At 35.2% G+C, this 23,063-nt stretch overlaps 4 protein-coding genes across 14 annotated transcripts; all 4 read left to right on the top strand.

Annotated features, from left to right (window-relative positions):
- The first annotated feature begins 1,138 nt into the window (after positions 1–1,138).
- LOC141698031 (uncharacterized) lies at positions 1,139–4,033 on the top strand. 8 transcript variants are annotated; one of them, XM_074502631.1, is made up of 11 exons: positions 1,139–1,295; positions 1,393–1,562; positions 1,994–2,090; positions 2,169–2,284; positions 2,368–2,449; positions 2,517–2,616; positions 2,697–2,851; positions 2,922–3,042; positions 3,133–3,339; positions 3,474–3,536; positions 3,697–4,033. In XM_074502631.1, the coding sequence occupies exons 3-11, from the start codon at positions 2,029–2,031 to the stop codon at positions 3,712–3,714; spliced, it is 924 nt and encodes a 307-aa protein (XP_074358732.1). In that variant the 5' UTR covers positions 1,139–1,295; positions 1,393–1,562; positions 1,994–2,028; the 3' UTR covers positions 3,715–4,033. The 8 variants fall into 8 exon arrangements, with proteins under 8 accessions (XP_074358732.1, XP_074358730.1, XP_074358731.1 ...); XM_074502629.1 differs by having other exon boundaries at positions 2,163–2,284; XM_074502630.1 differs by having other exon boundaries at positions 1,393–1,918.
- A 148-nt stretch (positions 4,034–4,181) lies between these two features.
- LOC141696115 (replication protein A 70 kDa DNA-binding subunit C-like) lies at positions 4,182–8,614 on the top strand. The gene is made up of 14 exons (XM_074500301.1): positions 4,182–4,401; positions 4,489–4,762; positions 4,843–4,942; positions 5,015–5,224; positions 5,853–5,943; positions 6,028–6,307; positions 6,393–6,492; positions 6,594–6,715; positions 6,799–6,880; positions 6,954–7,083; positions 7,161–7,228; positions 7,308–7,419; positions 7,496–7,693; positions 8,528–8,614. Exons 4-14 carry the CDS (start codon positions 5,163–5,165, stop codon positions 8,612–8,614), a joined length of 1,332 nt encoding a protein of 443 aa, XP_074356402.1. The 5' UTR covers positions 4,182–4,401; positions 4,489–4,762; positions 4,843–4,942; positions 5,015–5,162.
- A 14-nt stretch (positions 8,615–8,628) lies between these two features.
- On the top strand, positions 8,629–10,951 carry LOC141695231 (uncharacterized). Of its 4 annotated transcripts, XR_012564387.1 has the most exons (4): positions 8,629–9,295; positions 9,452–9,965; positions 10,136–10,217; positions 10,580–10,951. XR_012564387.1 is itself a non-coding variant. In XM_074499489.1 (3 exons), exons 1-3 carry the CDS (start codon positions 8,844–8,846, stop codon positions 10,145–10,147), a joined length of 978 nt encoding a protein of 325 aa, XP_074355590.1. In that variant the 5' UTR covers positions 8,629–8,843; the 3' UTR covers positions 10,148–10,464. The 4 variants fall into 4 exon arrangements, 2 of the variants coding, with proteins under 2 accessions (XP_074355590.1, XP_074355589.1); XM_074499489.1 differs by lacking the exon at positions 10,580–10,951 and having other exon boundaries at positions 10,136–10,464; XR_012564386.1 differs by having other exon boundaries at positions 8,632–9,295; positions 9,452–10,217; positions 10,580–10,949.
- A 2,941-nt stretch (positions 10,952–13,892) lies between these two features.
- On the top strand, positions 13,893–14,447 carry LOC141696114 (uncharacterized). Its single transcript, XM_074500300.1, has one exon. It carries the CDS (start codon positions 13,893–13,895, stop codon positions 14,445–14,447), a length of 555 nt encoding a protein of 184 aa, XP_074356401.1.
- The last annotated feature ends 8,616 nt before the right edge of the window (positions 14,448–23,063 follow it).

The raw sequence follows: 23,063 nt of genomic DNA, 5'->3' as shown, positions 1-23,063 counted from the left end.
GGTGTATTGGCATATAATTGTGGAATAAAACGACTTGTGATTATTTTTGGATGTTCATCTCTGAGACTATAACTTGTGGTGTGTGTGTTTATTGTGGGGTCACGGTACAGAGTAGTTGATTAATTATTAAGATTGGGTGTTATTAAGGGAAATGGAACTCGTGACAACCCGAATCCCCGACCCCGGATTTAGGGGTGTTACAGATAGAATAATTTTGTTATAGACTGAATAATTAGTATATATATTTTTGTTGGTCGAATTGTATTTTCATTTTAGTTTTATCTTAGTCTGAATCAATTGTATAATGTGTTTTTTTATACTGGATATATAACATATATTATTTTGTTTATCCAAATTTGTTAGTATAATTTTTTAGGAGGATTGATAGTATTGTTGTTTTATCTTAGCCCGAATCACCTAATATATCAACTAAATCTTAATAATTATTTTTGGGTTGCTTAAATTTAATTTAGCCCGAAGTGAAAAAATATAGAACTCGATATGAATTAAAATATAAATTGGTGGAGAAAGTTGAATTTAATATATATTATAATGATATAGAGTTCGTTACAATAATAAAATTGAAATTGGTAAATCAATAGATGAGGTTAGCTTCAATATCAATTAGAATTATAATTGATCGACCCAATAATTACAGTTAGAATAATTAAGGATAATTAAGTAATTTTAGCAAATACTGACCGACTGACTACCAGACTTTTAATATTTCGTTTATTATAATATAGTATAGATGAGTATACAACTTTATAAATTTTGGATTTATAATTTAGAAATAATGATAATAATAATAAATTTTATTATATATTTTATAAAAAAAACATATTAGGTACACATGATTTTATTCCGAAGTAATCTTCCGATAAATCTCCGATTTTTTTTAAATCGTAAATCGGTATATTTGCCAATCTATTCCGTTTTCCGGTGTCTATAATACTGCCATTTGGTTACTAAAATTTGGTTTTTAATTAAAATATATAAATTATTTATTGTGGCTAAGATATTATGTTTATTTTAATTGGAAAATGGAAATTTTAATATATTATACCGATATTTGAATATTTATTTGATTGTAATTTATTGTTTGGCTCAGTGTAGTGGGCGTTTATATCGAGAATCAGTACTGTTGTTGATATTTTTAGTATCATTTACTTATTAGACTTTCTTTATTTACATTCAGTCTTACCTAACTTCATTTACTCTCATCTGATACCCAAAAAAAGCAGAGCGGAGCTTTGAATGTGGTGGTTGGGAAGCAAGCAATCTGTGTTTAAAAGGTATAGTTTCCGATCTCTTTAATTCGATATGTTTGCCATTAATTAGGGTGATATATCCACAGCATCTGTACTTATTCCAGTTTACTTAATTATGTAGCCTGTATTCTGCTGCTATCTATGGAGCTTAATAAGTATGATAGCTTAACGGATTTGGAATTAACCAGCTGTGACTGGAGATGTCGCGTCAGGGCTCAGGCTGTTTGGAAGGCAATGAACAGACAAACCCAGGAATGTTGGGGAATGAATATGTTGCTAATAGACGACTTTGTTAGTTTTACTAATACTTTTAAATCATTATTTATGCGCTGTATATTTCTGTGCATAATTTTTTTTAATTTGGTAGAACACTCGTATTCATGCCTATTCAAGTGTTAAATGTTGTGTTGGGATTGAGAAAGATTTGGTAGAAGGGAGGATTTACATCATATCAAATTTTAAAGTTAAAGACTTTCTTGGAGATGAGACGTATTGTCCTGTAAGAAACAAGAAACATATTTACTTCACGAAAGACACTAAAATACACTGTGATACTGATGAAGGGTTTCAGATTGAGAAATATGCGTTTGATCTATTTCATATGTCTGAAATTGAGAAATTGTCTAGCAACAATAGGTTTTTAGTGGGTATGAATTCTCTCTTTAAAATATTCCTATTTTATTTTTTATTTAATATTATATTTTAAGTTTGTGCATGTGTAGACATGGTAGGTATACTGAAAAACTGAAGGCCGATAATGACGTCGAATAAAAATAGCCAGGAAAAGCACATGCTTAAGTTTGATTTAGCTGATGGGAAGTAAGTGATTTCTTGGCATTGGTGCTTTTTATATTTTGTTTGGCTTATTGTAATATCCGTAATTTGATGCAGGAATAGTGTACCAGTAACACTCTTTGATGCTTTTGCGTTGTTTGTAAATAAAGTCATGGAACGTCTTGGTGATGGTGATGTTGTTGTTGTTATTTGTTGTGCTAAAGTTAATCGTTATGAAGGTAACTTCTCTATTTTATACTTTCGTTACATATACTCTCTTGGATAACATTTCTCTGATTGTTTTGAAAACTTATTGTTAAAGGCAAGCCTCATCTCACAAACTACCCTGCAACGTGGATTTTTATCAATCCGGATCATTATTGTGTTGACCTTATGAAAAACAGGTATTTAGTAGGTGTTTGTAATGACACTCTGTTGGATTTTATTTTTTGTTAATTTTTGTTTTTTAAGGGATGATGGACTATCTGATGTTGATATTGGTGAGGAAGAGCTCATTGGCCCAATGCTGAATTTGAAAGAAATTGCGGAGTTAACGGAAGAGCATATTGAGGTTGCCTTATATTTTTATGGTTTGAGCTTGTGATATTGTGCGTTTGTTTACTACTTTTTAAATATTGTTGCCTAATGTAGACGGAGGTTTGTTGTGAGCTTTTGGTAGACAAATTGGATCGGGTTAAGAAATGGTACGTGATAAAATGTACTAGCTGTCTAGGTGTTGTTGACTTTGCCGAAGACAAGTTCAAGTGTAACAAATGTAGTAGACTGATACCTCACCCAAGAAGAAGGTATAATTTTGGCTGTGTAATTTGTAAATGATTATTTTTCCGCCCTTGTGTTGATTATTTTCTTTGCCAGCTTTTGCTTGGAAGCTTTGTGCTCTGATGAAGCTGGATCAGTTACAATTGTGCTGCCGCATTCTTCAGTAGTTAGGATTGCTCAAAAAAATGTTGAGGACTTATACTCTCTTAAGAAAGAGGTTAAATACTGGAATTGGTTATATTCTTATATAGTAATATAATTTTATATTCGTGGTGATGTAACTGTTGATGTTAAACTTATGATGAAGGAATTAGGAGAGCACTTTTTCCCACCATTTCTGCAGCTGTTTGAGCGGAAAAAATATGTTATGACAATTCTAATTTCGGAACAAAATATAAGAGATGGTTCGACTGTGTATGAATCAACAGAAATAGGAGATGTCGTTGACTCATCGGGCCAGTTTACTCCCACTGGACAGGAAACTGTTGATCAGCATGTTTACTCGCCAATGAATGTATTGAATATAAAAATTATGCAATCTGCCATATAATAATATGTCAGTTAGTGTGGATTTAATTTTAATAAATATGTGTCTTTAAAGTTTATATACTTTTGATCATGATTTTTTAATTTAATTATTTGTTCAAGGAATCGGAAATACAGCAGATTCCTGTGCAGACTCCGCCGACTGCAAAATCTGCTAACAGTAAGGTGAGGTCTAGAAAAGGTGTACCAGTTGTACAATTTGATGAATATGGTGAAATTGGGATGAATAGTAGACATGACATGGTAGTTTAATTATTTTGTATACTGCCTATTATACCCTGGTTGCTGTTGTGTATTTGATGAGATTGCTACTTTGATTGTGCAGAAAAAGATGGCTAAATAATTGAATGGTGCTTATGAAGATGGTGAATGCTTTTGATGGTGTTGCGTGATCGGATTTGCGTGTTATCTTTTGGATTATGTACTATTTTGTTTTCTGTTCGGATGGATATGTGTTCAGAATGTAAACTATTTGTATTTCTATTATTATGTCAGGATGTTCAGTTAAAGAATTTATGTATTGTGGGGATGCTCTTTGTAATTTCATCTTTGCATCTTTTATTTTAAAAAGGGTTGTTGCAATCTCTGCAGTTGATCAAATATGTGCAGTTGATCAATTGTTAACTGTGGATAAATAAATACGATGGTCGTTCTTTTATTAATCATGCTGTAATATTTTTATTTTTTAATTCATTATATGACATAATTTATGTGGATATGTATTATCCTGCTACATCCTAAAGTCCAACATGTTGAGTAAGCATGATGTGGGCTATTACTTTTGCTTATTTATATTGCACTAGGCATTGGTATTCACACCTCATAAAGTAAGAAGTCTGTCTTCTTTTTTGGGATGGAAAATATGGATTCAAGTGTGCAGTTTCTTGAGAAAAATTATGATTATTTAGTTGATCTGGAAATTACCCTTTCGAGCTGTTATGTGGTAATGGTTCGTGTTGCAAGGAAATAGTCTACCAATGATCTGTTTGGTAACGTTAAGGGATTCAATTTTATTGTGATTGGTGAATGCGTAAGTGTTATTTCCTTATAGAGTTTATATATTCTACGATCTATACTTGCTTTTTATTAAATTCAGTTTCTATTTGACATGTTCTAGCACAAGCGTATGCATCTTTGGGTTGATTGTGAGGATGTTGCTAATGCAGAAGAGTTGTTTGAGGTGGAAAAAAACTATAAAATAGAGGGTTTCATTGTGGAACCTTTTATTGGTAGATATCGGTGTATGAATGAAGACAAGCACATTATTCTTACTGCTGCTACTCAAGTGTTACCTCTGCCAGATGCCTGGGGGTTAATACCTTCAGATATTTGCTCATTTACAAATCTCAGCAGTATTGGAGAAGTTGAGTTGTATGACAGTTATTTGATTGGTAAAAAAATTTGTCCTGTCAGGTAATCACGCTTTGTGATATTTTGTATTATGTTGGGATAATATATTATTTTGTTTCAGATGTTGCTGGGATTGTGGATAATGTGAAGCTCGTTCAGGCAATTACTAATAGGAAAGAAGAACAGTAGCTTTACCTTGACTTTACCATTTCAGATTTTATGTAAGTATTTGTTTCATATTATTAATTGTTTTCCTTCTAATGTGCGTTGGACTGATTGTTCTTGTGAGACAGATCAGAAGTCAGGGTTCGCTTTTGGGATTAATTAGCCCAGGCTTTTGAATCCCTTTACTATGCTGCTGATGAACATCCAGTTATTATAATAATTCACTCAGCAAGAGTGGTAAGGAATGAATACAGTGGTGCTTTTAGTTTGGGTACGATGGCAGCTACGTCGTTTGATTTGAACTCCAATTGTGCAAGGGTTGACGTTTTACGTAAGAGGTAATTTTATGAACCTTTGTTATATAAAGCTCTGTATATAAGTTTTTATTGTGCTGACTTACATTTTTCTTCTTCAGGTTTTGGGATGTCAATGGTATTTAAGTGGGTTGAAGGTTTTGTTTACGTACCGTTTATGTTAGATTTTGTATGAGACTAGATTGATATGGTTGTGTATCTAAGTATGTCTAAGATCATATGTATGTTGCGTATTTTTGGTCGATTTGGACCTTTGTATGTTACGTATCTAAATGAACTTTATGTATTTTTATATATTATTTAGAATATGTATGTTCAAGTATCTTTGAAAGATTTAATTTTAATGCAGCTTCATTTATATCTCATCTGTACTTATGATATATAATTATATTTATTGATGCTTAATATTAGTTTATGGTTAGAAGTGATTGCCATTGTCAAATCAAGTTAACATCCTGTCTTTTGGTAGCTCATATAGTAAATAATCTACCTAGCATACTTTAACTGCTTTATTGATAAGGCAGGTTGCATTATATGGGGCTTGGCTATATATGTTATAGTACCAAGTCTTACTACGTTACACCAAAACAAATATGCCTAGGAACAGGTACACTCAGCTATCAAGTTTGAAAGTTGGGAATTCTGATTGCAGAATAAAAGTAAGAGTTGTCAGGTATTGGAAAGGAGTAACAAAGCTTGGTGTTGTGTTTAAAAGCTTCAACATTATCTTGCTTGATAATATGGTATGTAATCTTTTCTTCTTATAACAATTAGTTTGAAATATTGTGTGCTTAAACGGAAAAAATATATTTTGTTGTGCCTAAAAGAATGACAGGATACATGCTTTTGTCCCGGGAAACTGTTCTGATCTCATGGATGATAAGTTGGTGCTTGGAAGATGCTACGTTATACAGATATTCCAGGTCCTGAGATATAAGATTGATGACAAGTTTCGTTGCTTGAGAAGTGATGTGCAGTTGATATTTTCATCTGAGACTCGGATAAAGGCTATTGATGGTGATGAAAATAGTATTGAGAACAATGCTTTTGATTTCTATGACCATTCCGAGCTTTACGAACTAAGCAAACAGACAACATACTTGGCAGGTTGATGAGTTTATATATGACTTATTGCATTTTATAGTATACTGGTTTTGTTATGATCTTGATATGATTCTTTCATTTTCTGCAGATGTTGTTGGAATAATAAAGCAGTATGAACCTTTGGCCACTTTGGTGAACAAACATGGGGATGCACAGAGACAGGTGAAGCTGGTTATAACTGATGGAAAGTAAGATACTTTTAGGATTATTTCTTCCTTGCATCTATCATGATTAGTTATTGTCCAGAGGAGTTTTATCATATATAATTGTTTGGTTCTGTTGAACGTAGGTCATCTATCAATGTTACGTTTTGGGATGCTTGTGCTGAGAACTTTGATCAGGAGATGAATGAACTTAAGGAAAGACCAGCAATCTTAATAATAGCAAGTAGTAGGGTTGGATTATGGAATGGTGAGACTAAGACAGTATTTCTTTCATAAAATGGTTTATTTTTTACACATATTCCTGATTATTTTGTGATCATGCTTATATAGAAGAAGTTGATCTATCGAGTGTTAGAGGAACTCAGTGTTACCTCAACTACGATCATTATAGTGTGGTGCAGTTGAGACGCAAGTGAGTGACTAACTTGCGGGATTATTGTGATGCGCGTTTACTTGCTCCAGTACTGATTACCTGCATTGGTTAGGCTTGATCAGGTAGGCTTTAAGGAACAAATGTATGCTGCTGATAGGCATGGGAAAGTTGAGCTGCTGAGTGCTGCGACTATAAGGGACCTTGGTCCAGAGTATATTATGGTAATCTCGGCTCATTTTCTTGTGCGCATCTGCACATTAAGTACATAGAAGAAACAGGTTCATGGTACACTACTGTTTGCACTGGTTGTGGTGATGAGGTTGAACTGGCTCGGGATGTGTGGTGTTGTGGTAGTTGTAACCGGATAGTTTCGTTTCCTGATAACAGGTGCATTTACATCCTAATTTTCTATTTATAGTGATTATATCTCTGCCTTTGAGTATACTGTGAGTGTGAGATTATGCAGGTACAAAGTTATTGCTGTGGCATCTGATGACACTGGTGCGATCGAACTCTTACTTGGTGACCAGCAAATTCGTACCCTTCTTGGAATGAGGGTTATGCAGCTTCTAAAGCAGGTTAGTGCCCTTGCTTTCGTTATAAGCTATACAACCTTCTGATATGTTTTGTAATGGTGTTGCTTTTTACATTTAGAGTACTGAGGAAGAAGATTTTCCTTTGGTGTTCAAGAGCTTGACTAAACAAAAATACACTGTTAAGCTGCTGATAAAGGAAATCAATGTGGTTAACAAAGCTACAATATACTGGGTTACAACCATTTGCAAGGACTTTATTGATCCAAATAGCCATCTGGAACAACCTCATGACTCTGATTGCCGGCTAACGTCGCAGGTTTGTTCTTTGTATTTTCCTGTTTTCAAAAGATACAGCTTTTAAAATTGGGCAGCTAATTTAAAATGTTTACATGCATGCATCAGGGTCTTCATATCACTTTTATGGAATGTCTCAGTTGAAGTTCCAGTCACCTGCTAGCAGCGTGATGAGCCTTCAATAATGAACATCTGGTTGAGAAATGGGTGTCTTTAATTTAGTTAGTGGTTTTGTTATTGTAAAAAGGGAATCGCTATGTAATATTCCAGTTTGTTGGAATGGTTTATGCTATGTGATATCTAATCATGCTATGTAAACGTTATTTCATTTTGCAAGTTGTTAGAATATCATGGATTTTACGGATGATCAGTTGATGATTTTCTTAAAAATTTACGCCCCGCGAGGCGGGCACCCGTGTTGAAAAATTTACGCCCCGCGAAGCGGGCACCCGTGCTAGTTACAATAACTATCACATTCTAGAAAAATGAATAAAAGATGGAAAATCTATTAGACACAGATTTTTCTCCCTTGTCCAACACAGAATATATAAATAAGTAGGATTATTAAAATAGCTTAACTGTAGCATGCATGAGGGCTGAGTCCAGCTTGTTTCTTGCGTGTGGGTCATGTAATATTGCGTGGGCGAAAAGGAGTATTACAAGTGCTGAAGTCCATGGCTGTTAGTTTGCCTATGGCGATTATTGATGAAAGCACTGGACTACTTCTGTAGTCTTGTCACTCTTGTGGAAAAAAAGTAGGGAAAGAGATGGTTTATGTGAATTACTATAAGCACGAGCTAAGCTTTTGTCATATTTATTTAAGAATATTAGATGTGTTTGTAGACACTATCTACAGAAACTAAGAGGAAATGGGACTGGCGGCCATCATGTAAAAGAAGAAATTCATAAGAAACCAACATCATTGTTTGTACGGACAGCTTAATAGCTTATAGATACATGTAAATTTTGACAATAGAGCTCAAGATCATAACACACTCACCAACATTTATAATCCAGTAAAAGCTCTGCAACCATTGCTTATTATAGTAGATTTAATAGTGCATACACAGTACGTTTAACTTATAACATCTAGCGTATTATTAGTGATCGTAAATTGATTTTATAAATAAGGACACTATAAGGTTTAGGGCTGCACCAGCTGCTAAATCTCCATGTGTAAGGAAGACCCATGTTATCATACCTTCTTGAGCTTTAAAGGCGAAACACGCGATAACTTTACGTGCTTCTTGTATGAGGCTTTGAGAAATGAAGGGTTTTTGCCTTTCATGGACAAGACTGACATTCATGTTGGGGACGAAGTAAATGTTGCAATTAAAGAGGGTATTAGAAACTCTATGAGTGCCATAATAATATTCTCCCCCAATTATGCTTCCTCTACTTGGTGTCTTGAGGAACTTGTTCTCATCCTTCAACGAATGAAGACTTCTAAGTATTTCATTATACCCATTTTTTATGAGGTTAGAACTCGAGATATCAAACACCAGCTCGGGAATTATAGCAGCGCGCTTGAAAAGCATCGGTTGAGGGGGCATGGTGACAAGGTGGAGAAATGGAAACAAGCTCTAGACGAAGTTGGTAATATTCTTGGAGAGCATGTTAGAGGGTAAGTTCTCTTCCTCCTCTTTCCACAATAATTTAACATTTACATAATTCTTTTCTTTTTCAGAACATTCCTATATGCCTGCAAGAGGATATATAGTTCCAGGCATATTTTATTAACACTCTTTTTGGTTTCTTATTTATGTATCACATCCTGCAGGCTGCAAAGCACTTTCATCCGAAGAGTTGTCAAATTGTTACGGGAAAATATGGCTGACACATTTCCAGGATATCACCTCCCAGTGCCGAAAAGTTCATATATAAAAGGGGATTCTCCACCGCCCTCCCCGAGACGTGAGCCATCCAAGGACAAGGTAATTCTTTACACAACTAATAATGTTGACAATGGCGCCGGTGCAAGAAATAGATTGGTAATGATATTTCTGGCAATCGGAAATGTTGTATTCGAGGAGAGAAACTGTTCAAAAGAGCCAAGGTATTTAAGAGAGCTAGAAGAGCTGGTGGGTAAAGACGGGGTGAGGTTTCCTATGGTCATTGTTAACGGGAAAGACTTGTGTGGAGAAGGAGTAGAGGGTTTAGATGATTATGAGAACAAGCACAAGCTCGTGTCGGTGCTGAAAATGATTTACAAGGGAAGACGTATGAAGGACATATTTAGAACGATTTCAGGGTTTGATGGAAGTTTTCAACAAACAATGCAAATCATATATATGGTACGTAGTGGGCACCAATGCAAGGATTGATCCAGTGAATTGTTCTGTTATTCAATTAATTTGTAAATATTTCTTTGTTGACAATGGTTAATTGCACAAGTTTCATTATAAGTACTTGCGCAGTTAGTCCCAACGTAAACTTGAAGCTCTACTTCTGTTTTGTACTACAGCAAGGGAAGTAGACGAAGATCAAACACCAGTTCATTCATGATACGCAGCTGTGAGTCTTGTGACAGGGATAAAACGAACCCGGTAAATCAGTGATTAGCGTGTACTAATATAGATGTGCTAAAATGCAAACCATATGATTTTAACATTGTGATTTGCTCTATTAAATAGACAAGCATTCAGCATTTGCAACTAAATTTTGGATTAGTAATAACAGATACTGGCAACTAATTCTCCATAGCAGCAAACCAAGTCTATTTAACATTGCACACATTCATATACATTACTGTAAACATACATCAGATCAATGCACAAGAAATTTGCCTACATTTCAGTTGAATCTCAGATCTCAAGTAAACTACCATGGAACCTCAGCTTAGGACTGTTTAATATTATATTTGTTTTTATATTTTGGCCTCAAAGCTCTTCTAATTTCTCCATCTCAGCAAGCTGCAATTCCACAGTTTCCACTCCATGATGTGTTGTGTTCTCCACCTGCTCCTTCACTGTACAGCCATACCAGACGGCATACATCAATCAAGCTACTTGACCAAACTTTTGCTTTTTATCGCAACCCGTTTAAAATTCAACTAAGGCAGCTGCCTAGTTGCTACACAGGTACGAAGACTTAACAAGTGGGACGGAGTCAGGAGACTTGGTAGTAATACAGGCTCACCAGCTCATCATCATCACTTTGGCAGTGTTCCTGCCCAAGTGCAATGTCTATAGGAGTAGTACAATGTACAAGTCCATTCTACTCCCTTTTTTTGGAAAAAAGTCTACATATATATCTTTTTCGTAAGTTTTCCATTTACTATCAAAACATTTCTTTGATAAACCGCCGAACAAGTATATACAACATCTATACAAGTGTAATTGTAATTTGATAAACTCATATAATATTAAAATTTATATGAAAAACCACAAGAAAAACGAGTTATTCATATCAACGAATCGGTAAAAAAAAAATCCTAAATCGGTAGGTCTTAATTACGAGCCCCTATCAGGAAATTTCTAGGAAGAAATTTACCTTTGATAAGAAATGATGCTTACCGGTCAACATGGCCCCGAACGTTGACGTGAACTGCCGCATGGCGCAGACCCACATGTGAAGTTGGATACCAAGTCACATGCCATGTGTCGGGGGCCCATCCGAGTCGGATCACAGGGAACTTCATTGACATATGGACAACCTATTTCCTCCCGATTATTTCTTACACAACTCAGCAATTATAACAGAAACCATGTTAAAAAGCATTTCCTACCACCCTCGGTGGGAAATCATGGGTTTTGAACGGTAAGCACAGTACGAAATGTTTTTAAAAAAATAATAATAAGTTACTGTTATAAGTTGATTGCCATGTAGTCAAAAGTTAAATAGTAAGGCTAGATTTATAGGAGTAGAATTTTCACATTGCATTTAATAAACATGTTGCTTGTATTGACTATAAATAGTCCCACTTGTTACGGATGAAGAGGTACAAAAAAAATAGCTTCAGCTTCTTCTTTCTCTCTACTTTCTCTCTACACAGCTCTCTTTATCTCCATTTCTGCTCTATTTAGTTTTACAAAGGTTCGATATAATAGTTTTATAGCTAGTATTTTACAACAGTTACCTATAAGTTACTACAAGCTAATTTTGCCAAAGGGGCTTGATCCAATCTTTTCACATGCTTCAAGGGGGTACGTGAACTCATATTTATGCTCTTGTGTACTGAGTTTTTCATGGTAGCTAAGGTTTCAACAGCCCAACCACAGTTCTCTGCTGTTGATCAGATTGTCACCCAGAATTGGCATATTGATTTTGTTTAAGTGTATTGGCATATTAAATTTTCCACCAGTTTAATTACGTAAGTAGAATTTAAGACATAGCTTACTGTCTGAAGATCAACACCTCCATTTCGTTGTTGACTCGTAACAGTTTGCTTATTCTTGAATTTAGAGTTTAGACTTAAGTGAAGCTAAATTTCATGGCAAAAGAAGCCTCATTTTGTCAATTCTTTTTAAGCTTCAAAGGCGAAACTCGGAAGAAGTTTACATGCTTCTTGTACAAGGCTTTGAAGGCCGAGGGGTTTGAAGCTTTGATGGAGTAAATTTCAAAGGAACCAAAGTATTTCAGAGAGCTGGAAGAGCTGGTAGGTAATGAAAAGTTAAGGTTTCCAACAGTTTTTTTGGAGAGAAAGGTGTGGAAATGAAGAAGTAGAGGGTCTAGTTAATTATGAGAACAAGAGTAACCTTATTTTATATTACTGAAAACAATTTACAGGACAAGATATATGAAACAAGTTATGGCTATGCATACCTTATTTTCTTTCATTTATTTGTTTAAATGTTTTGAAGTCAATCATAGTTCATAGATACCCTTGCGTAAAGCTCTGTAAAAATTGATCCAGAAATTGGGCTATGATTGGTGTACTCATTTAATGTAAAAGAATGTAAACCACCTGACTTGACGTTGTGATTTTCTCCGGTAATCTGATGAATAGCACACATGCTGAAACATCAAACAAAACGAAACCATACTTAGTACTGGATTTTTAGTACTAGTTTATACCAGTTAGATGCAGAAACAAAAGATACAAGGAAACTACTTGGTTTACCTACAGTCAGGACAGAGATGAGGCGACAAGAATCAGGACAAAGAAACCGCCATGTGAATATTTGGAATTATTTTTTAGATATACAATCTTAGTTACACGCTTCAAGTTGTTAAACTTCAATTTTGTTTAATAAACAGTTATTATTTCTCTATATTATTCATAAAACATCCTTAATGACACCTTACTGTACTCTCAATTACAGACAGTGAAGAACATCACTTCCGAGGACTGCCAGTCAATCTTTTGAAAAGAATTCAAGACGATGTGGAATGTCTTGAACTAATAGATTGAGATTTGAATTCTAAAGTGCAAGTGTTATTAGCTACTGCTCAGGAGTCTGTAGTCTGTACTTAACAATGTTTTGTGGGGAAAGAGAGAAGAAATTACCTTTTCTCAAGTTTCACATTTTTTGCTTTGAGAAGGGAATCCCTAGTATTTTACAACACGTTATCAGCACGAAGCCCTGCCGAAACTGAGAAGGTATAATTTTAATTTAAAAATGCATATATATGATTAGACGTGGTTACACCCTCTACATATAATTTTTATATATCTATGACCGAAGTAGACGTGGTGATACACTCTACTAATAATTTAAATATATATGGTCGGAGCACCGCCTATTAAAATTATTTTACGGTACCATTTAATTTTGGGTAATACCGAAGTATAGTGGGAACCTTAATTTATAAATTGCATAACTATCGGATAATAACTTTTTGCCCCTAACTAACTTATGCAGGATTGTCCACTTTAATTTATTATTGGTCGGAGATAATCTGCATACGCAGACGTCCGTATGGCGGGTGAAAATCCATTTGTCATTTTATATATAGATCTGTTTATAATATCAATGATAATAATGATATATACATTGATTATTGCATACTTGTTGACGCACCCGATTAAGTAGGATTTTATGTAATATTTACATTGATGAATTAAAATTTAATAATTTTCGTGTTAATTCAGATTTAGTATGACAAATATTACAAGCTTGTCGTTCGTTTCCTTGGACATTTCTGGCGATAATTATTTATCATGGGTACAAGATGTAAAATTGCACTTGGGTTCAAAGAAATTAAGCGATACAATAAAGGCAGAAAATAAATCCACGGCTGAAGAAAACTTTACCTCCATAATTTTTCTCTGACACCACATGCATGAAGATTTAAAATCTGAGTACGTAGAAGTCGAGGATCCTTTTATTTTATGGGAAAATCTAAAGGATAGGTTCGATCACCCGAAACTAGTTTATCTACCTGCAGCTGAAAATGATTGGGCTAATTTAAAACTTCAGGATTTTAAGAGTGTCCGAGCATATAGCTCTGCTTTGTTCAAAATAAGTTCTAGGCTTATTATGTGTGGTGAGAAAGTTACGGAAAAAAGAAAAATCGATAAAACACTATCAACTTTTCACCCCAACAATATCAACTTAGCAGAGATATACAGGGAGCGCAAATTTACTAAGTTCGGGGATCTTCTATCAACTCTCCTCGTTGCTGAACAGAATCATGAATTGGTGATTAAGAATCATCAATCCCGTCCAACAGGATCTGCCCCATTACCTGAAGTAAATAACATGTCATTCCAGCCGAATGTACGTGAAAAAGGGTATAGAGGTGGACGGGGCCAAGGGCGGTACCGTGGACGAGGTCGGAGCCACGGGCATTTTTGTCCATATAACAACTCTGGTCACCGGAAGTGGCAATGAATCACAGAGTAAAAGAAAGGCATCACGAGGAGGAAAAACTGAAAATGTTTGCTATAGGTGTGGCATGAATGGGCACTGGACACGTAATTGTCATACCCCAGATCATCTTGTTAAGTTATACCAATCTTCTCAAAAATCAAAAGAGAAAATGGTAGAAACAAATTTCGCCAACAATAACATAGATGATTTTCCGAGAATCACAACTGGAGGAATAAGCATTAATGGTCCGAATGTAACCTAACGAAACTCCCATATGGGAGGCTGAAGATTAGTTTCATATAATTATTATAGTAGTGTGTATTGTGTACTTTATTTTGTTTGAACTATGTAGTGTGTTATGTTCTTATCAAATAAATTATGTTTCTTAATTATATACAGAATGGATTCTGAAGATATATGCATTGCTGATTGTGGTACAACTCATATGATTCTACAGAACCAAAAGTATTTTACCCAAATAACCAAAACCAAAGCTCAAGTCGGAACGATTTCCGGCGTATCTAATATAATCGAAGGTTTTAGAAAAGCTAGTTTCGTCCTACCTAACGGTACCCACATACACATTTCAAATGCATTATATTCTAGTAAGTCTACTAGAAATCTTCTTAGTTTTAAAGATATCCTACTGAACAATTTTCACATCGAAACTACCTCTGAGGCTGATAGAGAATATCTTCTTATTACTTCCGCTAATCCTAGCAACAAGAAAATCTTAGAAAAGTTTCACTCACTTTCCTCAGGATTATATATAATGAAAATTAGAACTATTGAGTCACACAATGTCGTTGCTTCCAAACTCATAGATCCAAAATCTTTTACACTTTGGCATGAAAGATTAGGTCATCCTGGCGTCTCTATGATGCGTCGTATTATAGAGAATTCTACTGGTCATCCTCTTAAAGATTTAAAAGTTCTTTTCAACAATGACCTTCCATGTTCGGCATGTTCTTTAGGAAAATTGATTACTCGACCATCCCCTACTAAAGTACAGCTTGAAAGCCCAATTTTTTTAGAAAGGATCCAAGGGGACATATGTGGACTATACACCCATCATCTGGCCCATTTAGGTACTTCATGGTATTAATCGATGCCTCAACTAGATGGTCTCATGTTTGTCTTCTCTCAACTCGTAATGATGCTTTTGCAAAACTACTTGCCCAAATAATCAAATTACGAGCTCAATTCCCAAATCATTGCATTAAGTCAATTCGTTTAGATAATGCCGGCGAATTCACATCTGCAACTTTTGTCGACTATTGCATGTCTGTAGGAATCTCAGTTGAACACCCAGTTCCTTATGTACATACACAAAATGGGTTAGCCGAGTCTTTTATCAAAAGACTCCAACTTATTGCAAGACCGCTGTTGTTGAAAGCAAAATTACCTACATCTATTTGGGGTCAAGCAATACTTCATGCTGCTAATATTATTAGGATTAGACCAACTTCCTACAACCAACATTCTCCGCTACAACTGGTACTTAGCCAAGTTCCTAATATTTCTCACTTCAAAATTTTTGGAAGTGCTGTATATGTGCCGATTGCTCCACCACAAAGATCAAAGATGGGAGCTCAAAGAAGAATAGGTATCTACGTTGGTTTTGATTCCACATCTATAATTAGATATCTGGAGCCTCTAACCGGAGACTTATTTACCGCAAGATATGCAGATTGTCATTTTGACGAGTCTATGTTTCCTCCTTTAGGGGGAGATAAACATTCAAACAAGGTTAATCCTAACATAACATGGAATGCATCAGGATTATATTTTCTAGATCCACGTACCAGTCAATGCGAACTTGAAGTTAAAAGAATTATTCATATGCAAAATATCGCAAACCAAATGCCTCACGCATTTAACGATTCTAGAAATATAACTAAATCTCAAATACCTGCAGTAAATACTCCACCTAGAATAGATATACCAATTCAAAACTCATATAAAAAAGAATTGGTTACAGAATCAAAGCCACGCCTGAAGCGTGGTAGACCGGTCGGTGCAAAAGATGTTGCACCACGAAAAAGAAAAATAAACAAAATTACCCCTGAAGTGGCACATGCTCCAGAAGAAGCAAATACCCCTAAAGTGGTATTATCTCCTGAAGAGATTCCAGCCCCCGAAGATACGGGATTAAACAATCATGAAATTTCAATAAATTATGTGCATGATATGAAATTATGGGATCGAAGTAAAGCCATAATCGATGATGTATTTGTGTATTCCGCAGCATTGGATGTGGACATAAATTCTGATCCTGAACCACAAAATGTGGATGAATGCCGTCGAAGAGAAGACTGGCCAAAATGGAAAGACGCAATCCAAATAGACCTGTTGGAAATAAATGGGTATTCATAAGAAAACGAAATGAAAAGAATGAAATTATCAGATATAAAGCCCGACTTGTAGCACATGGATTTTCTCAAAGGCCTGTCATTGATTATCAAGAGACATACTGAAGGGTTTTTAGCACATAAACGCAGTGAAAATGTAAATTTAAATCTTAAAAAACCGAAACCCTCCGTAGGATCCATGCGAAAAATAATATTTAATTCGTAGTTCAGTATGTTTACCTTAAGAAGCTTTACGTTAATGGAAAGATGGAGGTCTTTAATGGCGATCCAAAAATGATGAACGGAGATCCTTAGCAGCTGCTCCTCAAGTGTGGAGCACCCCACCGGTATCCACCAAGAAAACGATGTAATGAAGGAGGAGGAGATGGAGAGAATTAGGGTTTTGTAAATCTTTTTGGTTTAGGCAAAAATAGGGTCTATAATAGTATATTTATAGGCAAAATTTTCAGCTGAAAATTTTCCCATAAAATATTATTATTATTAACCCTTTATTATTCTCACTAATAATTAAAACACCTTTTAATTATTAATCCTTTTTCTAAACTCTTTAGAAATAATTCTCTCACTTGATTTAATTTCCAAAAATTAAATTCTTAATTAATAATATTAAGAACCTTTTCTTAATTAATTTATAATCAATTAAATCTCATTTAATCAATTATTAAATTTGCCAATTAATTATTTATTTGATAAATAAATAATTATTAGCCATTATTAATTAATTCATCCACCATTAAATCATTCTCTTTTATGGTGTGACCCTGTAGGTTCAATATTAAGCCGTTAGTAGAAATAAATAATAATAAAACTATTTTATCATTATTTATATAAATTCTCTAATTCATTAGATATGATTAATTAATTAATCATATTTATTCTACATCGTGAGGGATACTTCTCAGCATATCGCGACTATCCGGATAATACGAATTCACTGCTTAGAATACCAAGAACCTATTTAGTGAGTAGTTACCGTACAATTAATTTCTTCTACCCTGCAATGTCACGATTAAATACAAGGCATGGAACTTGTGTCAAGCCTATCTTATTTAATCACTTGCTTTCCCATTCACTATGCTTAGTTCTATTTAATGTAAATTAGAAACTCCTTTCTAATTTTATTCACTCTGGCCAGAGATTCCTGTACTAACATAAGTGGATCAGCATTGAACATTCTCTTCCTACACTGGAAGGGATAGATCCTTTATTGATCATACACTATCTTCGTGTACAAATTCCTATACCCAGTAGAGTCCTTATAATTGTCCCTTGAGACTAAGAACTAAACCAAAGCATAGTTCAGTGTACACAAGATGACTATGATGACCTCAAGTATAAGGATACTTGTACAACTATCACTATGTGAACAACTGCTGACACGTGAGTGAACTCCATCAGTTGTTCAGCTGTGTGAGTCATGTTCAGTGAACTTATTCTATAATAAGCACCTATATACTAGCTATAGTGTCACCACACAAATGTCTATGAGAACAGTCATCCTTCATCATGAAGCAAGCATAGTATGTACCGATCTTTGCGGATTATTAATTACCAGTTAGTAATCCTACGACCAGAACTATTTAAGTTTAGAGTTATCATCTTTTAGGTCTCATTATTATGATCTCATCACAATCCATAAAAAGCTTTACTCTAAACTATGGTATATCTTATTTAAACATTTAAATAGATAGAGCCCGCAATAAAAACAAAACAAGTATTTTATTAATATCAATGAAATCAAAATAGATTACATAAAAGTTATTCCTAAATCCTCATACATGATTGGACTTAGGACATATCTCTTTCAATCTCCCACTTGTACTAAAGCCAATCACTCTGGTATCTAATACCCATCTTGTCTTTATGACGATCAAAGTGACTCTGAGAAAGTGGCTTTGTGAGTGGGTCTGCTACGTTATTATGTGTGTCAACTCTCTCGATGTTGACATCTCCTCTATTTTCAACTCAGATTCACCACCGAAAACAAGAAAAATGTCCTGAGTCCTTCGCAAGTACTTAAGGATGTTTTTCACTGCTTTCTAGTGGTCTTCACCTGGATTGGACTGATATCTGCTCGTCACACTAATTGAATAAGCAACATCAGGCCTTGTACACAACATCGCGTACATGATAGATCCTATTGCTGAAGCATAAGGAATCTGACTCATACTCTCTCTTTCCTCAGGTGTCTTAGGAGACATTTTTTCAGAAAGGGACACTCCATGGCTCATCGGTATGAGACCTCTTTTGGAGTTTTCCATGCTAAACCTTTTAAGCACTTTCTGGATGTATGTACCCTGGGTAAGACCTATCATTCTTCTAGATCTATCTCTATAGTTCTTCATACCGAGAATGTAGGATGCTTCTCCCAAGTCCTTCATGGTGAAGTTCTTTGATAGCCATACTTTGACTGATTGTAGCATCGGTATATCATTTCCTATAAGAAGTATGTCATCCACATAGAATACAAGAAATGTTACCGCACTCCCACTAACCTTCTTGTAGACACATGGTTCATCTATGTCTTTGATAAAACCAAATTCTTTGATTGTCTTATCAAAACGGATGTTCCATCTACGAGAAGCTTGCCTTAAACCATATATGGTTCGCAGCAGCTTACACACTAGGTGTTTATTTCCCTTGGAAAGAAAACCCTCTGGCTGTGTCATATACACTTCCTCCTCAAGTTCCCCATTGAGGAAGGCCGTTTTCATGTCCATTTGCCAGATCTCATAGTCGTAGTAAGCAGCAATCGCAAGAAAAATCCAAATTGATTTTAACAGGGCTACAGGCGAAAAAGTTTCATCAAAGTCAATCCCTTGCCTTTGTTTGAATCCTTTTGCCACGAGCCTGGCCTTATAGGTCTCTATCTGGCCATCTGCTCCAATCTTTCTTTTGTATACCCACTTGCACCCAATAGGCTTAACACCTTCAGGCGCCTCAACCAGAGTCCATACTTGGTTGGTATACATAGATTCCATTTCGGATTTCATGGCACTATGCCATTTCTCTGAGTCAACACTACTCATAGCCTCATTATAGGTCACATGGTTGTCATCATCAATGATTGACAACTCATTGTCATTCTCAATGACAAGGCCATAATACCTCTCAGGTTGGCGAGACACTCTCCCTATCCTACGAATGGGCTGTTCCACAGAAGGTTGTTCAGTCTGAACAGGTGTTTCCACTTGATCCGTAGTAGTTTGTGCTTCTTGAACTTCATCAAGTTCAATTTTGCTCCCACTGTTTCCTTCAAGGATAAAATCCTTTTCCAAGAAGGTAGCATGTCTGGAGACAAACACCCGATGATCGGTGTAAAAGTAATACCCCAAAGTCTCTTTAGGATATCCCACAAAATTATATTTTACAGATCGAGATTCCAGCTTATCTAGGTCAACTTTCTTGACATAAGCTGGACATCCCCAAATCTTAACGTGTTTAAGACTCAGTTTCCTTTCTTTCCATATCTATATGGTGTTTGAGGAACAAATTTGGAAGGCACCTTATTCAGTAAATATGCTGAGGTTTCCAATGCATAACCCCATAGAAATACTGGAAGATTCGCATAGCTCATCAAGGACCGAACCATGTCTAACAAAGTTCGATTTCTCCTTTCAGATACCCCATTTAACTGTGGAGTATATGGAGGAGTCCACTAGGAGACTATACCATTTTCTTTGAGATAATCTAGAAACTCTCCATTCAAGTATTCACCACCTCGATCTGATCGAAGAGTTATAATACTGTGTTTGGTTTGTTTCTCCACTTCATGTTTATATTTTTTGAACTTTTCAAAGGCTTCAGACTTGTGTTTCATCAAATACACATATCCGAATCTAGATCTATCATCTATGAAAGTAATGAAGTATGAAAATCCACCCATGGCTTGCGTAGACATTGGTCCACATACATCTGTGTGTACCAATCCTAGCAAATCTGCAGCCCTCTCTCTATGTCCACTAAATGGAGATTTGGTCATTTTACCAAATAGACAAGACTCGCATGTAGGATATGATTCAAAATCAAAGGGGTCAAGTAACCCTTCCTTATGCAATATCCGCAGTCTATTTTCACTAATATGACCTAGCCTACAGTGCCATAAATAGGTCAGATTTTCATCATCTCGTTTTCTTTTATTAGTTTGTTCAATCTGAAGTAAATCATGCTCTATGTCAAATACATACAGACCATTATTTAAAATGCCACGTCCAAAAAGAACATTATCACTAAGGATAGAACATTCATTATTCTTAATAATAAATGAAAAATCATCCACATCCAACATAGGAATAGAAACAATATTCCTCACAATAGAGGGAACATAATAACAATTATTCAAAATAATAGTCTTGCCCGTATGCATATGTAAACTAAATGATCCTACAGATATGGCCGCAACCCTTGCTCCATTGACATACGTAGAATCACCTCATCTTTTTCAAGAGTCCTACTTCCCTTTAGTCCTTGCAATGAATTGCAAATATGAGAACCACAGGCGGTATCTAATACCCAAGTAGAAATTTGACCTAGTGACATATTAAGTTCGATCATGAACATGCCTGAATCAGAAGCGGTAGTCTCACTACCCTTCTTCTTCAATTCTGCAAGGTAAACCTTGCAGTTCCTCTTCCAGTGCCCCAACTTGTTACAGTGAAAACAAACAGCTAAATTAGGACCAGTCAACTTGTGAGCATCTAGTATGCTCCGGAGTGATAGTGCAGAAGACATGATGAATATAGTAAATCTGTAAATGATACACACATAACAACACTTAGCAAATATTCAATTACATTTCAAAACACTATATGAATCGGGTCTTTATTCATAAGTGTCTCCCACTAGTTTATCTAATTTTTTCAACCCCATAAGTGAAAATTAAGCATTTATAATGCTAGTGGGAATAGGGATCCTACATTCCATCACACAACCTCGGCTGTGGCACGAAACGTCATGTGATGTTCAATAGGCAGACAACTCTTGTCAATTACATTATGTTATTCCCTAATATAAGTTTAACCTCTTGAATAATTGATTCACGGCCGTGGCACGAAAAACTCAATATTCTAAGTCAAGTCTAACCCAACATTTCGTACAATTGAATCAGTCTCCAACGGCCCACGGCTGTAGCACGTACCGACCTTTAGATTCTAATTCAATGTACACATCTCTATGTAATAGACAAGTATTTCTTATTTCGAAATCAAAGCCCTCGGCTGTAGCACGAAACGACAATGATTTAAAAATAAGAACCACTTTCTACCATGTTGGAAGGCTATGACCGACACAAGCCCGTTGTGTCATTGGCCAATTACTACTTGATATTATTTAATTTTAGAGGGATTATATTACGTTACAATCATAATCATATTATAAAGAGATTCTTCCTTTTAAATTAAATATTTCAAATCAATAATCGATAATCAGATGATTCCCAGATCGGGTGGAGCATTGTCAAGAGGCGTCACTTAATAACCCTTTCTTACAGATAGAAATCTGTTGTTGACAGAATCATCCTTTCTCTCAATATTGAAAATTCATATTCAATTACATGTTTCATAAACACAGGAATCTCATGATCGTATTCATAATATTTATTGTTAAGGCAATAAACGATTCTTATTCTAAATTTTCTAGAGCACGCCTTATATTGATTTAAGTTCACCTAAATCTATCATCACATGGTAAACATAGGCATATATCTCTCATATAAAATTAAATAAACAAGTAAATGTAAAGTGCAATAAAGTAAATGTGTTTGGTTATGGCCCCATCCTATGTGATCTTTATCAAGCTCATGATAAAGATCAAGGTCAATCTAATATGGTGATGGAAATAAATACAACTACTTATCACATAAGTCTTCTTCTTTGTTTAGACTTCTTGTATGCCTCGTCTTCTTCTTTGTATCACCTCCATTGGATAGCCTTCTTGAGTCTTCAATTACATTACATGATTGAAAGTAAAACTAATCTAATGAACTTACAAGAATAATTCGAGTTACATTCGAGATTTATGATTACAAAGATTGACGACATGCAAGTCGTATTTAAAACCAAAATCAAAACCATTACACTAAGGTCGAAAGGCCATAACCATCCACCATGCTCATACAACACATAAAAGCATGTTAAAACACATAATCTGATCTTAACATATCATATTATCCATGATCTAATCATAAAAAGAAAATATGACAAAAATCAGAATCAAATCAGAAAAACAAGAATCACTATTTACGGGCAGTAAACGACGTCAAACGCCT

Source organism: Apium graveolens, chromosome 11, assembly GCF_009905375.1.
Source record: "Apium graveolens cultivar Ventura chromosome 11, ASM990537v1, whole genome shotgun sequence".
Lineage (NCBI taxonomy): Eukaryota > Viridiplantae > Streptophyta > Magnoliopsida > Apiales > Apiaceae > Apium > Apium graveolens.
This window is presented reverse-complemented; position numbering and strand designations above follow the sequence as displayed.

Excerpts from the sequence above, each read along its gene's own strand:
- LOC141698031 (XM_074502629.1), top strand. The coding sequence starts at position 2,029 with ATGACGTCGAATAAAAATAGCCAGGAAAAGCACATGCTTAAGTTTGAT. Across the intron at positions 2,852-2,921 it reads ATACCTCACCCAAGAAGAAG|CTTTTGCTTGGAAGCTTTGT; the intron begins GTATAATTTTGG and ends TTTCTTTGCCAG. Across the intron at positions 3,043-3,132 it reads TATACTCTCTTAAGAAAGAG|GAATTAGGAGAGCACTTTTT; the intron begins GTTAAATACTGG and ends CTTATGATGAAG.
- LOC141696115 (XM_074500301.1), top strand. The coding sequence starts at position 5,163 with ATGGCAGCTACGTCGTTTGATTTGAACTCCAATTGTGCAAGGGTTGAC. Across the intron at positions 7,084-7,160 it reads TAATCTCGGCTCATTTTCTT|GTTGAACTGGCTCGGGATGT; the intron begins GTGCGCATCTGC and ends TGTGGTGATGAG. Across the intron at positions 7,694-8,527 it reads ATTGCCGGCTAACGTCGCAG|AAACTAAGAGGAAATGGGAC; the intron begins GTTTGTTCTTTG and ends CACTATCTACAG.
- LOC141695231 (XM_074499488.1), top strand. The coding sequence starts at position 8,844 with ATGTGTAAGGAAGACCCATGTTATCATACCTTCTTGAGCTTTAAAGGC. Across the intron at positions 9,296-9,451 it reads CTTGGAGAGCATGTTAGAGG|GCTGCAAAGCACTTTCATCC; the intron begins GTAAGTTCTCTT and ends CACATCCTGCAG.
- LOC141696114 (XM_074500300.1), top strand. The coding sequence starts at position 13,893 with ATGCATGAAGATTTAAAATCTGAGTACGTAGAAGTCGAGGATCCTTTT.